Source organism: Diabrotica virgifera, chromosome 5 (assembly GCF_917563875.1).
Source record: "Diabrotica virgifera virgifera chromosome 5, PGI_DIABVI_V3a".
In the NCBI taxonomy this organism is placed as follows: Eukaryota; Metazoa; Arthropoda; class Insecta; order Coleoptera; family Chrysomelidae; genus Diabrotica; species Diabrotica virgifera.
Window position 1 is genome coordinate 69290575 of NC_065447.1, and position 16424 is coordinate 69306998.

The 16424-nt window shown below is 32.5% G+C and overlaps 1 protein-coding gene across 1 annotated transcript in view; it reads left to right on the forward strand.

Moving 5' to 3' along the window:
* LOC114329245 (uncharacterized) overlaps positions 1–16424 on the forward strand; it is a 499354-nt gene that overhangs the window by 107016 nt on the left and 375914 nt on the right. Inside the window, exon 2 of the mRNA XM_050650123.1 lies at positions 4249–4454. Coding sequence (XP_050506080.1) covers positions 4269–4454 — 186 coding nt within the window. The 5' untranslated portion in view covers positions 4249–4268. The remainder of the gene's footprint in view (positions 1–4248; positions 4455–16424) is intronic.

A 16424-nucleotide genomic window follows, 5' to 3' on the forward strand; every position in this document is an offset into this window, starting at 1 on the left:
ACATATTTCTCTCTCGCTTGATTTGCGGCACTCGCCTCGTGCCTCGGCTCGTGCCAACAAACTTCTGCGCTCGTGAGAAATATGTTTTTTTCTCTCTTGTTGTACAATATACTATTTTCTATGGATGCTATACAATATGCAACTTCTCTCACTACTTACATACATTCAAAACGAACAATTTCTCAGGCTGTGAGAAAAGTCGGCCATTGCAGTGAGAAATATTTTTTCTCACGGGTTCCATACGTTAGAATCGCGGTTTCCATGGTAACATGCACAATACAAACACAAATATGTTTGTCAAATAAAATGTGTCAAATCAAAACTTATCAGGAATTACCTTTCAAACCTGTTCAAATATAACTGGTAACTATAATTTTAAATAAATAAAAGTATATAAATATTAACAATATTAAATACCTACATATGTGTATAATATGTATTTTATTTCAATTTTGGCATATAATCTACATAAAAGCACATAAATTATTTAATTTTGAAGTTTGAACTCTTGACAAAAACGCATCCATAGAAAAAGTAAAGTGTACAACACGTGAGAAAACGACATATTTCTCCCTCGCTTGATTTGCGGCACTCGCCTCGTACCTCGGCTCGTGCCAACAAACTTCTGTGCTCGTGAGAAATATGTCTTTTTCTCTCTTGTTGTACAATATACTATTGTTTGAATATATTACCCACACCCATTCTATAAAAACATTATAAATAGACAAATTCTTCATTAGACAAATTTTTTTACCTGGTCTAGATTTACAAAAAATAAAAGTTCCATTTCGGTACTTCGTCATCTTTCAATGGGTTATTATATTATTATTGAGTAAAGTTTATAATAACCAATATTTATAAATAATTCTCAAAAATTTGTATTGCTGATTCGTCAGTATAAAGTTTAATTTACTGTCCTATCAAGAGGTGACTGGTACTTAGCGATATCAAAATATGCTACACTTTGGTATTTAATTCTATCTGAATCTTTGAAGAAATTGTTGGTGTTTTTAAAATGTTCCATTTTTTATTTATTGTGATTTGCATAAAAGTTTTGCAATTAATCACATCGGCTCAGTATAGCCGAAAAATTAGAAAACTAAACCTAAAAAAATTTGAACCTACCAATTGCGCCAGTAACTGAGGGTGTGTAGATCTTTAGACGCGTCTAACGATGTATACCGCATATCTGGGAATTTTTAAAATAAAAATCGAATTTTTAAGTTACCTACAGGCATCAGAAGTATGATCAAATCTATTTCTCATGAGAAAAAACGGTTTTTCAAGCTCAACAATTCCTGTATTACCTTCAGTTATCGTTATCATACTTGACCTTGTATGCTTCAGATACTACTTGTCAATACGTTTCAAACTCATGTTTAGTGATCAAAGTCGGTTAAGCCGTTTAAAAGTTATCGATTTCCAAAAGTATAATCCATTTAACCATTATCGCCGAAATGGCTTATGTCGCCGAATTTGTTTATGTCCCCGTAATGGTTTATGTTTTAGTGGTTACGACGCTAAATTTGATCGGGAATTCGAGTTAATTTGACGGCTATCCCAATATTTTTTTCAATCTACACTGGGGTGCAAAATTAACCGGACATCTTAAAAATTGGTCATTTTTGATGTCTCGAATTTCCTAAACCTGTCGTCCGATTTAAGTGTTTTTTTTAATATGTTATAGCCTTATTAGTTAACAATATCGCTGTAATAATATTGTTACTAAACGGGTAAATTTTCATTGTATACCGGGTGCACCAGTAAAACTGTGTTTTTTCTCAAATTTCGCATCACCCTGTGGAATATTCTAGTATTAACAAAATACTGAAATTAAAACCCAACTATAGACTCATGTTTGCTCAACATTCTGTTTTTTGATTTATTCGCTTATGTTGGCCCATAAAAAAGTTAGGTACTTTAACAACTAGCCATGTTTCTCATAAATAAGGGTGTCTTTAAATAAGCGTGTCAAACTTCAAGGGGTAATTCTACATGAAAAAATAATGACAGTTTGCTTTATAAACGTATGTCCGCAAATGCTTCGTTTCTGAGATAGAGGGTGTTGAAATTTTTCTTACAAACTGACGACTTATTTATTGCTTTAAAACCGCTTGAGATATGAAATGAAATTTGGTGGGTTTTAAGACGTAGTTATTGTACATTTTTTGACATACAAGTAAGAATTTAATATTCACCATTGGCGCGCATGCGGGTAATATGAGCGGTTATATTACCCGTATGCGCACCAATGGTGAATATTAAATGCTTAATTGCATGTCAAAAAATGTGCAATAGCTACATCTTAAAACCGACCAAATTTCATTTGCATAACTCAACTGGTTTTAAAGCAATAAATAAATCGTCATTTTGTAATAAAAATTTCAACGCCCCCTATCTCGGAAACGAAGCATTTGCGGACATACCATTTATAAAGCAAGCTCTCATTATTTTATTTTATTTGTAGAATTTCCCCTTAAAGTTGGCCACACGTTTATTTAAAATACCCTGTATTAATGAAAAGCATGGCTAGTTGTTAAAGTACCTAACTTTTTTATGGTCCAATGTAAGGGAATGAATCAAAAAACAAAATTTTGAGAAAACATGAGGCTATAGTTGGAATTTAATTTCAGTATTTTATAAATGCTAGAATGTTCCACAGGGTGATGCGAACTTTGAGAAAAAAACACAGTTTGATTGGTACACCCGGTATACAATGAAAATTTAACTGTTTAGCAATAATACTATTACAGCGATATTGTTAAAGAATAAGGCTATAATATATTAAAAGATTCTCTTAAATCGGACAACAGGTTTAGGAAATTCCAGACATCAGAAATGACCCATTTTTAAGGTGTCCGGTTAATTTTGCACCCCAGTGTATTTCGAATATACAAAAAATCTAGTGTACATTCGATGGACACAAAGAATTATATTGAAAAAAAAAATATTAGGATGGTTGGGATATGAACTCAGATTGTCCCATCACAAATTCAGTGTCATAACCACTAAATCATAAAAGGCGACCATTTATAACGCTTAACGTGTAATCGAGAGACATTACATTCAACTTCATACATTATGTAATTTATGAAAAACCCCTGATACAAGTATTCCGGAAGGTGTGAGTTGACGGAATTAATTAGAGATAATAAAAATAAGTTAACAACGAACAGTAAAACATTTATTTATTTTGGTAACAAAAAGGTGTTGCTTGGTTAGATCTCGGAAAAGGACCGGTCGTTAGTGAGTAGTGCCTCGGTTACACGCTGTGAATAGACTGTTAAGAAAAGCCACAACCTATTATCGATGTTATGCCTTTCTACAATATGGTCCGGAGAAGACAATAAATCACTCCAATCTGACGCATAAAAACAGACACACTTCTGCAGTTTTAAAAAGGAATGCGTGTCCCAAAGTGAGTTTTTGACATAATGGTCAGATATGGTAATTAATTTATGGGGAGTTCAGTTTGTTAAACTGACACTCCAAAAACATATGGTCACGGGAATGCATTCGTTTCGTAAAACCATGTCTTTCTTAGCGTCTGGTTTGTATATTAACGGTGACTTTATATGACCCGTATTATTTCGTTTTGAGAAAAACATATTAAAATTAAAATTAGCAAAATTAGTAATTAAAGCGTATCGCTATACAAGAATAAAAAACCGCTAAACGCCGTACAGACAATATTCCAGCTACCAAAGAGCTGATATGAATATTACATGACGTGAAAATGTATTTTCTTCATTTTAATGGAAAATAAAATGCTAGTTTAACTTTGAAAGATTTTTCCATAATACTTGCTAAATTTGAAGTACAACGGGCCACAAAAGAGCTTAAAAATGCAAACTGTGTCAGTAAATCTTTTGTGTGGCGTTTTACTTCAAATTTAGCTATTTAAATATGGAAATATTAGATATGGAAAAATCTTTCAAAATAAAACAAGAATTTTATTTTCCATCAAATTAAAAATACATACATTTTCGCTCCACTCAACATTCATATCAGCTCTTTTGTAGGTGGGATATTATGTGCACCACTCATTTTTACGGCGTATAGCGGTTTTTTATTCTTGTTCATCTACTCTCAATGATGATAGGTATTTTATGAATATCAATTTCATGAATATTTTCATATTAACACCAATATTACCGACAATTTTGTATAAACAAAATCTTGAAATTTTAAAAACAGTAATTCTTCTGACATTTATTCGGTGTCATAACGAAGGGTTTTTTGTTTCAGAGACGAAAGCAATAAAAAATATGCACATTATCGTTCCGGAGGCCGTTAAAAGGGGAAGTAACGTGACTTTGGTTTGTGATTATGATCTGGAATCATCCGCTCTATATTCCGTTAAATGGTATAAAAACGAAGAGGAATTTTATCGTTTCGTACCAAAAGAAGCCCCTCCTAGTCAAGTATTTGAAGTTTCCCACATCAGTGTTAATGTAAGTACAGTTAAACAAAAATAACATTTTAAATTGAGAATTAAGCCTAATTAATATTTTGAATAAGTACATTTTATAATAATTTATAATTATGTTTTATAATATTCAAATAAACTGGAAAAAATTAAAGCGTCGCGCGTCGCTTATATTATACTAAGTGAAAAAATTTACATAAAAATTGTAAAAAATCCTTTGTAAAAGGTATAAAATTTTAATCAAAACGAAACCGTAGATTTTCTTTTAAAATTTTTATTAAAAATCCCTTTAAGGGCTACATTACAGAACGTTCTCGATTTTTTAACAAAATCATCATCAGTGTTAAACAGGTTGGATGCCAGCTGAGCCACCAAGCATAAAAAGTTTTATTAGTGAATGCAGTGTATTAATAATTATTGTACACAAAACTGTAACGAAAAGCTTTTATCTAAATCATGGTAGGGGATCTTTTGTAGTTACTCGAGCGCAGAATCCAAGGGAGCTCGTTAAGGGGGGTCTGAAAAAAATATATCCTTAGACAAACTCGAAATCGTTAGGTCAAGATAAGGTAAGTTAAGTACATGCAAAAAAAATATATTTCAAAAATCTGAAGATTTAGCCCAGCATCCGACAGGTGGGGTGTGATACACCCCAACATTGCTGAAGCGCTCAAAATATAAGGAAATTTTGCATGTAGACGCCGCAGCGGCTAGATAGCTTTCTATTGTATATTCATCTATGCGATGAGACATAATTTTTAGTATTCTGTTTAGTTTCAACAAGTACATTTGGATTGAAAGTGGTCACACCCCACGTTTCTGATTTTGTACTTTCTGCAGAATTGTCTTTATTTTGTTTTACTCCTATAAATTAAGTAAATAATACTTACTACAGATTTTAACATATTTTTTTTGGTCTAAGCTAAAATGAATTACGATCGAGAAAAAACATGTCTTCAGGTCTTATGGGATGAAGCATACAGTGACGAATGTATTGACAAGCGTAATTCGGAACTAAGTGAAGAAATAGACAATGTTAGTGTAAATAGTGACTATCCTGACCAACTTTAAGATGTTGACTTTCCGGATATCACAGACAACTAAACGTAAAGAGATTTTTTGAGAATCTTTAACTCTTTCAATTGCTGGGGTTTGTTACACCCCACCTGTCTGTTAGTGGCAAAAAAGTTCACCTGTCGGATGCCGAGTTAAGCGGGGCGTAAGGAGATGGGCGAGTCACAAAGTTTCACAAAAAAAAGCGAATATTTCGCGAAATGAACGTCAGATCAAAAAACTAAAAAATACGTGTTCAACATTTTAAAAAAATCTATTGAATGATACTAAACACGACCTCCGCGGGAAAGGGGGGGAGGTAAATTTAAAATTTTAAATACGAACCCCGCGATATTTCGTGAAATAAACATCAGATCGAAAAACTGCAAAATACAAGTATTTAATATTTTTGAAAAATCTATCGAATGGCACCAAACACGACCCCCCACAGAGGTGGGTGGGGAGGTTACTTTAAAATCTTAAATAGGAACCCCCAATTTTTATTGCAGATTTGGATTCTTAACGTAAAAATAAGTAACTTTTTTTATCTTATACTATCAGTAGTGATAAGACATTACTTATTAAAAAAAATGCGAGTTGTAATAATGGTACTATTCCCTGTTCAGCTCCATTGGAATTATTCCGTCACATAACATACCACTCGCTTCCTTCCATTTCATCCATCTAACCATAATTCTTTTGCATACATCTTCATCTATTTCCCCATTATTCTGTAATACCCATCTTAGGCACTTAAAACTTTCCCTTTTATAATTATTTAACCACCCAAAGATATAGTTCTATCTGTAGTAACTCCATGTATAAACGGATATTTCAAATACTCTCTGTTTGTCCTACTAAGCTGTAAAACTTTTTCCTCACGAGCTGGTCTCCACTGTTCCTCCACTGTTTTTTGCATATGCCTCTAATTGGTAGATCAATGTTGTTGAGGGTGTTCCTTGTTATTTTCGGCCATCTACGTTTCCTTGGATAATAAGCCTTTCCACGATTTCTGTGTCTGCTCATATAATTTGTCGAAAGTGTTTTAAAATTTGGATATGGATTTTGCTAGAGAGCCATTTCTGACTTTGAATCATTTGAAATTTAATTATTAATCCTGTGGTAGTTCCACGGTATTCGCAACCTTCTCCTCCAATAGAACATTTCAGTGACACCTTTATCAGATGTGTATCTCCCTTCTTTCCTATGGCAACTTTTGCTAGATCCCATCTGCGTTTTATTTTTTCCTTTAGTTACCCTGTGTGTATGATCAACGATCCCAGATATAATTACATATGAGCTCACAACCCTAAACCGGATACTCGTGATTATGTGTGGGTGATTGTTATGTAGTATATCCACTATCATGATCTTTATCTTTAATATGTTTAATTCACATCAAATATTTGACTTCGTTTTCAACTTTTCTTGACTATTTGCAAGAAGGGCTGGGTCACCTGCAAAACTGTTCACATCATTCTACTACTCTTCTTATAATATATTCCCAGTATAATATATTAAATAATTATGGAGACAATATTCATCCTTGTTTGATACCTTTTTATGGATGGAATTCATTTGGGAGTGTGTCAAGCACTTTCAGTGTTCCAGTAGTGTATTAAATGTTCCAGTAGTGTGTTCATATAGTTCAGTTAAAAGCGAAAAAAGTGTTGCGGTACGTTTATTACTTTTAGTAACTAACTATAGGTATTCTTAGATTTTCATACCCCACTAGATGAAACCGAAGGAGATGTGGCACGGAGAGCGTATTTAAGACGAGTAGGAGAATCATAGGATCAGTAGTTATTGTTAACGTATTAAATTAGGAATAGCTCAATGGCAGAGATGCACCGGGTTGAGGTGGTACTTTGCCACACGTTTCTTGCAATGGCGGAGACATAAGATATTTGCCGTAACATTCATCTAGCCATCATTACATGCTCGTTAAATAATATACTATTCCAATTTTTCTACACTAGGAAGAAACTACTTTGAAATCTTCCCTTTTGCACTTGATTTGTATTTAATTTTTACTAAACCGCGTGATAATCGGGGAAAGTATATGGATAAAGTTAAACATTTTATTTAATTCCTGATGCGAAGTTGTCGATCAAGATGCAAACTATAAAAATATTAATAATTGTATTGTAATAAGATTTATAGTACAATAATCCATTATTTGTATGGAGATCGTTTGCCGGGAGGGTTTCTGGACACCCTGTAGTTTGAAATAAATCCAGATTTTTTTCAAACTAGGAAGAAACTACTTTTATAGCTACCTTTTGCACCGGATTTACATTTATTTACACTACACCGTATGATAATTTGGCAAAGTATAGAAGAAAATTAAATACTGTATTTACTTTCTACTGCGAGGTTGCCCATCAAGTTATAAACTATAAAAAAATTAAGAGACAACATCAGAGCACAGAAAACGCGTTACAAGATTGCAGCATTTTTTTGAATATTTTGTCGAGATATTTGGCGGTACAGAGCCCAATTTGAGAAATATGTTAGTATGTAGAAATTACTCTTTAGATAAATATAATAAAAAAAAACGAGTCTGTACTGTCATTTATAATCAGTTTTTCAGTACTAGGTTAGAGCTTAAACTCGTTTAAGTTAACCACGATTTTAACCGATCCTCGTTTAATGGTTTAACTCCGAATTTTGCGGTTACGCTTGCGCATTGGTGCAGTGAATGTATCATGTTTATTTTTTTGAGTACCTGCCTGAGAGAAGGAATTAGTTGGGTTATGTTATTTTCTTTCATCGCGGGAAGTATTCTAATACCTCCTTATTATTATAAGAAAATTATTATTATTGAAATTATAAATTATTATCGTTATTATATAGGAAGGAATTATAAGGAAATATATTTAAATATAACTGTAACAGGGACCTATGTTTACACTTACTGTAACAGGATTTAATGCATGATTCCTAGTAATATTTTAAAAAGATTATTTTATATTTGTCTACACAGCAAAATACTTAATTATTTACCAAAGAGTTTGACTTCTTATTTCCTGGTCAATCTGTTCAAATAGTGATAAGACCGTGGTCTTTGACAAACAAAATCGGAAGAAAAGTCTAAATCGTCCCAGTAACTCTAATTCTCTTCTGTTAAGAAACCGAGGTAGACGTTATGAACTAAACAAAGATTCCGAACTTGATATTGCATTGCATTATAATCATTTTTTTAATTCGGTTATGAAATTGTCTTTTATTTATTTTTTTGGTGAAATTGATCATTATTTCTCGAATTGCACATGCGCACGTACAGTTACTGCTGCCAACAGTAGAAAAAAAGTGGTTAGCTAACCGAGATTTTCTTAACTTGATTTAAAGCACTGAAAAACGCTATGAGGGTTAAAATACTGGTTAAAATTTAAACTGGGTTAGCAAACCAAAATTTTAACCGCTCACTGAAAAACCGGGCCTTTGAAGAACAAAAAAATACACTTTCTTCAAATAAACTTTTTTATCCCATGTCTAGATTTTGTGTCACAGTGGAATTACTAAAAATTGATTATGTATATCAAGAAATTGAACTTGACTGAGTTGGCAGCATTTAGCGTAATAATTATTGTTATCATAATATTGTGTCTTCGTTTGTGATAGTATTCGCGGTGTGCAAGTACTTGGAAGGGATACGCGAAACGATCGTGCGCGAATAGCGGAGAAAAATTGGAACTTTCTTAAATAATTCATATTGTTAATTGAAATTGTCAAATTGACGTACATTTCATACCTATTGTCATTTAAGAAGAAAAATTATACATTGCTCCACAATATTGATATGATATGCAATTATTATATAAAGGTAAATTTAATTAATTGTATTTTGCTTGCAGTACTGCATTTTAATAACTAATTTTATTTACTACATACAATTATTTACGTTTTAATAACATAACCTAAATCTTATTTTTTTCTTATTATTTTCTTTGGGCTATGGCCTTGACAATTATCCAGTAACCAGGACCATATAATTGGCCAATATAATTAAAAGTGCGAATAAAAGTTCAGAGCGTAGAAACCAGGTGTCGTTTTTCCGAACTTGCACGGTCCCAATAGTGTCACTGTCACTGTCGTACTGCCGATTCACTGATGCCGCACTTTCTCAGAACTTGAAAAAAATATATTGATGACGCGTTGATGTAGCCTCTGAAGCGCATAGGTGCAAAATTTCGGCTCCAATGCTATTTAAATGCATTCATTTTTTACGAATCCTGAGAAAACTAATATAAACATTTTTGAAAAATTTATACGCAGAATGAAAGATTATATTATTGCCAAGGGCCGAACGTCATTTAGAATAAACAAAAGATATCTTTTGAATAAAACATTTAAAATTAAAAATCACAATAAATTTTCTATTTTTTGCACCCCTGTAACTTATTAAAATAAATATTATAGAGGTTTTCAGGGTCTTGTGTTGTAGTAAAATTCCTAGTACAATAATCCATTAATTGTACAAATTTCAAACGAAACGATTTATTTCAATAGTTTCTTGCCATGGCGGAAACATAAGATATTGGCCGGAGCATTCAATGTTTTATACTCTTTTACACAAAGCTAATACTTTAAAAGGGAACAACGTTAGCTTAAAAGCCACGGAGCAAAAACACTTTGATTTCCTGCTTTATGCCATTTCAGTATGTATTGTTCCTGATTATAACCGGAGGTTTTATTGTGGAGCCAGCCCAGGTCGTTTAACTACAATTTTATTGGTTATTTCAGTTTACATCTCCGAGTTTGCTTTGTTCCGATAAGTTTTCTGAAAACACTGTAAATCATCTTTCGAAAATCTATATTGTTAGCTACAAAAGAAGTTACGATACGAGAAAAATAAATGAAGAAAGTGATTCCGATTTTTACTGTTCGCTAATAAAACCGATCGAGAGTAAAAACGCAGTAAAGTACAAAATACACTCATAAAAGTTTTCTAATTATAACTAAGTTTTATGAAAAGTATGCTTTGTAAAGGTAGCAAAAGTAAAAAGTTACAAATTAAAACTAAACATATATGATTTAATTCCTGATGGTTTCCATTTATATATTTTTTTTCTTCTTTATGTACCGTCTTCTACCAAAGTTTGGCGGGCATCAAACGATTTTAAAAATGTTGTTCCGTTTTCTGCCGCATTTATTATTTCTGCAGCTTCTGGTATGTACTTGTAGCCATTCACAGAATGGAGTTTTTTCTTCTGCCCAAACCGATTCAATCCTCAATCTTACCTTCCACTATAAGCTACAGCAGATTGTACTTATATGTAATTGTGGAATACATGACATGACCCAGATATGACGCTTTCTTCCTTTTAAAACTTGTTAATAATTTCATCTCTAGCAGCAAAGCTAGTCACAAAGTACAATGAAAAATACAAAAATTAAACTAGTATGTATGTATGTATCGGTTTTAGAACGTCTTTCGACGTTGTCCGATGCCTAACTTCCACGTCCTTCTATCATCCCATGAGCCATCTCTAAGATCCCTTGTACTCATTGCTTTGGTTACCCCTTCTTTCCATGTCTTTTTGGGTCTTCCTCGCTTTTTGCGGTTTGGTGGTACCCACTCCAAGATCTTTTTGGGCAATCTTGTGTCTTCCATTCTTTGAACATGACCATACCAAATCAACTGTTTCCTCTCAATGTCTGTTGTTAAGTAACCATCTATTCCAATTCGTCGTCTTACTTCCTCATTTCGAATACTTTCCCTACGGGATATACCTAACGATCTTCTAAACACATCCATTTCTACAGCTTCTAAGTTTTTCCTGTTGTTCTCGGTTATTCTCCAAGTTTCTGCTCCGTAAAGTAGGCTACTTTTAATAAATGTTTCATAGATGTTGTATTTTCGCTGTATTCCTATTTCGGAGCTCCAAAGTATTCCATTTACACTGAACCAAAAAAGTACGTAAATATAATGAAAAAACCTTGATTTAAAAACGGGGAGCATTAATTTTCGTTTAAAGATCAGTATCATTGGTCCAATGTAAGGGGATACATTAACTAATGCTCAAAAACCTTAATTTTTATGAATTAGTACGTTCATTCAATGTATTTCTAGTTAAGAATCAATGTATTGGTACATTGAATCAATGTATCGGTACATTGAATCAAATGATCGGTACATTGAATCAATGTATCGGTACATTAATTCTTAACTAGAAAGTACATTGAATGGACGTACTAATTCATAGAAGTTAATGTTTTTGAGCATTAGTTAATGTATCTACTTACATTGGACCAACGATACAGATCTTTGGACGAAAATTAATGCTCCCCGTTTTTGAATCAATGTTTTTTTTTCATTATATTTACGTACTTTTTTGGTTCAGTGAATGTCATCTTCATGTATATTTGTATATAACATACAAATAGTTAATAAGTAAACAAAATGACGACTTAATATCTACATAAATATTACAAATATAGGATGAAGCAACGATTTTTTGCCGATTCTCAAACTAATGTTAAGTATCTATAAGTTTGAAGAAAAAAAACATGTATTTTTAATTAACACAAACAGCTTTTTATAATGTAATTTGGAAAAAAACTGAATAACTAAATATAATAGAAATTGATTCTTCTTATATATAAAAAAATATAAGAAAATATATAAAAATATGTATAAATTTATATTATATAAAAAATGTATACCTGATATCGTGAAAATAAATACATCTACAATAACATCTCCATAAATACAACATCTCTGGGATTAATTATTATCACCACCCATACAAAAAACAAATGGTTGAATGGCAGTTTTCTTTGATTTCAAAAATCTAATATAATCTTCGACTTCTTGCTGGGTCTTCCCGATGTAAGAATGATTACTGGAAATCTCTGATGGTATATTTTATTATATATTTGGTTGTCCGTTACTATCTTTTTTTAACCATTTTATTAGTTCGTACAAGATATCGGTGTAGAACCCAAAGAATAACTGCGTGCTAGCATATATTAGCCATCTACAATTTATATTAATAATTATTATAAAAAAATAAATCTAAATAGTGAACATAGTTGTATTTTTGGGTATCACTTTTTTTTATAGAAATATTTTAATTTATCCTGAAAAAAAATTTCTAAATGTTGAGATGTTTATTTTTACTTTGATAGATACTACCGACTGCAAGAGTTAATATTTTTCAATTATTTACGGTTTAATCACCTAAATATTTAATTTACTAATCTTTTATACCATTTAGAAATATTTTCAAATGGTGCCTATTTTTTTTTACCTATGTGTCAAATTAGCTTTTGAAAAATTTACAGAGAACAAAAATTAATTAATACTAGGTATGCAGGATTGAATAATGAAATAGGTACATACATTCCGTAATATCTTCATGGGTAATCTTTTCAAATAAAAATTTATGTGTTTTATCCTTGATATGACTTTCACACCGAAGAAAGGAGATAATTCTTTCGAAATTGCTGTCCCATCCATCAATAAGCCCAGTTCCATTTCCAAATGCCACTCCAAAGTCCATACCAATCTGTAAAAGTGGAAATAGAAGTACAACTTTTTTCTATAGAAATCCAACAAAATAATTTATAAATAGTTAAAAATATATGTAAATACATACCTTAGACAAATCAACCAAATCACTAGTGCCAAACACCGCTCCTCAGAGTCTGCAGGGTGACTGTCTGCTAGGAGGCTGCAACTGTTATCACGTGATTTTTTACACCAATAAAAACACTTATAGAGTTTTAAGAAATGTATCGGTTTATGTACAAGATTATTGCTACAATGTATTGATCATTGATTCAGATATATTCCATTAATACAATGATTGCGTTACATCAAAACAATGTATCGAGTTATTAATCAAAGTCGAAAGCATTGATTTAATGTTACGAAAACATTGATTCAATAAACGAGTTAGTAATTTAAAGAACACTGTACATTAGTGCAACGTTTTATATTCATTAATTTAACCGCATATTCCTGATGTATAGTTTCATATATACAATGAACAAATTATTAGTATTATGAAAAATGTCATTGGATAGATAAAACGATTCCTTGGATTAATGATTCTATTCATTATTTTTTAATGAATAGAATTACATTGTAATAATGAATATGGTCATTACTTAATGACTACGTGTTTATAGTATTAACGAAATTTTCATTGCATCAATGTAAAAAAAAGTCAATGATTGGCGTTTATTGGTACTATGTACAATATTTTTTTCAGTGTAGGCATCCAATTGTTCTTCTAGCTTGTGTTACCCTTTTCTTTATTTGCTCATCGTCTTTTCCCGTTCTATCGAAGATTACTCCCAGGTACGTGTATTCACTACAGGATGTGATTTGTTCATTATCCTCTAATTCGATATTGGATAACTCAGCTCCTATGGGTAGGTATTTAGTTTTTTCCACATTAATTTCCAAGCCCCACTGTTCATATTCCTCCTTCAGTTTTCTTGCCATATACTGTAGGTCGTCTTTATCATTAGCTATGATGACTTGGTCATCAGCAAATTGTAAGGTATACAAACAAACCTCTCCGAGGTCTATACTCATACCGTGGCATTTACGTTTCCACTGGTTTAGTGCTTTTGCAACATATATCTTGAACAAAGTTGGTGAAATACAGCAGCCCTGCCGCAGACCCTTGTTAACTATGAACTTTTTATATAGTGTGTTGCCAATTTTTACTTGTGATGTAGAATTTTCATATAGATTTTTTAAGGCTTTGACTAGAGTGTAGCCGATGTTGATTTCTTGTAGTGATTTCCACAATTTAGTCACAGGAACGCTGTCGTATGCTTTACGGAGGTCAACAAACATGAGATGGGTCTCTTGTTAGGTTGCTGATTTTTTTTCAATTAATTGTTTTAGGCAGAAGACATTATCTGTGCAAGTCCATCCAGCGCGGAAACCAGCCTGTTCTTCTTCTTCTCGTTCCCTATACTCCATCTCAATGAGATTTCTAAGAATTCGCCCGTACACCCGGCTTAGTGTACTAGTTACCGATATTCCTCTGTAATTAGAGCAATCCAACTTATTTCCTTTTTTATGAATGGACGAAATATAAGCTACTATCCATAAACTGGGTGGTGTGACACCGTTTATATATTTGTTCATACACCAAGTAAGTGCTTGAAAGAGTTTATCTGTGCCACATTTTATTAATTCGGCAGGAATATTTTCGGGCCCTGGAGCTCTACCATTTTTTAGTTCATTTACAGCTTTCTTCACCATATCAACTCCCACTACAATCTCTTCGCCTTCAACAAATACTTCTGTTGGTGATTGTGTGGTATATTCGGCTCTACTTTCTATCAGCAAACTCTCGTAGTATTCTTTCCATTTTTCTGTTGATATTAACTGAAAAGAAATAGTATTTCTTTCTGTGTTCTTTATTTTGTTTAAAAATTTCCATGTCTCTGAACACTTCCTTCCGCCTATGTAAGTGTTGATCTCTTGGCATTTCCTATCCCACATTTCTTTTTTTGCTGCTGCTACTGCTCTTCTTGGTGTTCTGCGTAGGTCCAAATATTTGTCTTTGTCTACTGCATGTTTAGTACTTAGCCACCGTGCGTACGCTTTCTTTTTCTCCATTATTAGGTTTTGTTTGTCTTCGGTCCACCATAGCTTTTTACTGTGGCGTTCGGATTTTAAACCAAGCGCTTCTTTTGCGGCTGTTTGTATACTCTCTATTATATTTTTGTACACTTCTTGCACGGATACATTTTGGATTACATCTTCTAATTTTTCATTAAGTATTCGTTGATATAGTGTTCTCGTACTTTCATGTTGTAAGCCGTCCAGGTTGTAATTTGTTGTGTTAAAAATCTCTGTGGCTTCAGGTGGTTCCATAAAGTGATCCGAATTACATGATACTCCTCTATATACTCTTGTATCCATTACTTGTAAGATTTAATTAATGTATTTGTAAAAACGTTATGAATTAAATATATTGTGACAGTTTGTTAATTCTATTATAAACAGTTTCTCGTTTTCAGTGGTTTCACGTAAATTACACCTGTCGTGATACATACTCATATACCTGTTTTTGCAGGTGGTCAGGGTCGGATCCTGTTTATTGTCAAAGAGTGTTTAATGAAATTAATTAACCATGGAAAATAATGTTACCACAATGCAATCCAATATCCAAAATCAACAAAATGACCCACAACATATTCAGCAACATCAAAAGTTCAGTTTCCATCAAAATTCCAGGCGATCATTTTTAATGCACTAGAAAATACCAAACTCCAGGACTATCTTATCCCATTGGAAAATTTTACCCTCTGTTACTCGCACACGGTGTGTCAGACCGGCCTGATAGTCACTTTCAGTAACTTTGATTGTAGTAGGGATTTGGAATTAGGAATAAGTAATACTAACATTGATATAAACGCATATACACGAAATTATATGATCATAATATATATTCATTAAATAATATAAGTGTAAAAAATTTTGCAAAAAAAGTAATAATTATTTACCGACCTATATTTTTGGACACGGTTTTCTGGACCGTCCGCGAGTATTCGATCATAAAAACAGGCACCAGTTACTGAAGGATAATTTAATTCAAAAATATTATATTCTGTTCTGGACTGTCTGATAATCGCATCTGTGTGTACCTATCTAGCAAACAACTGGTAGAAAATTTTATGACCAACAGTGGATACATTAAAATTCAAGGTGAAATTGTTTGAGCTAGGAAGTTAATAACACCAGCAGAGAGGATTGTTCCCTCCAACGTATGCCCCACCATACCCCATGAATTACTAATCAACGAATTACAAAATATTGGTTTAGTACCGGCTTCACCTATCACATTCCTTAAAATGAGTGCCAGCTTATCTGAATATAACCATATTCGCAGCTTTAGGAGACAAATATATATCAGTCCACATAATTTAACACTTCCGGAATCATTTCTACTTGCGTTTGATAATA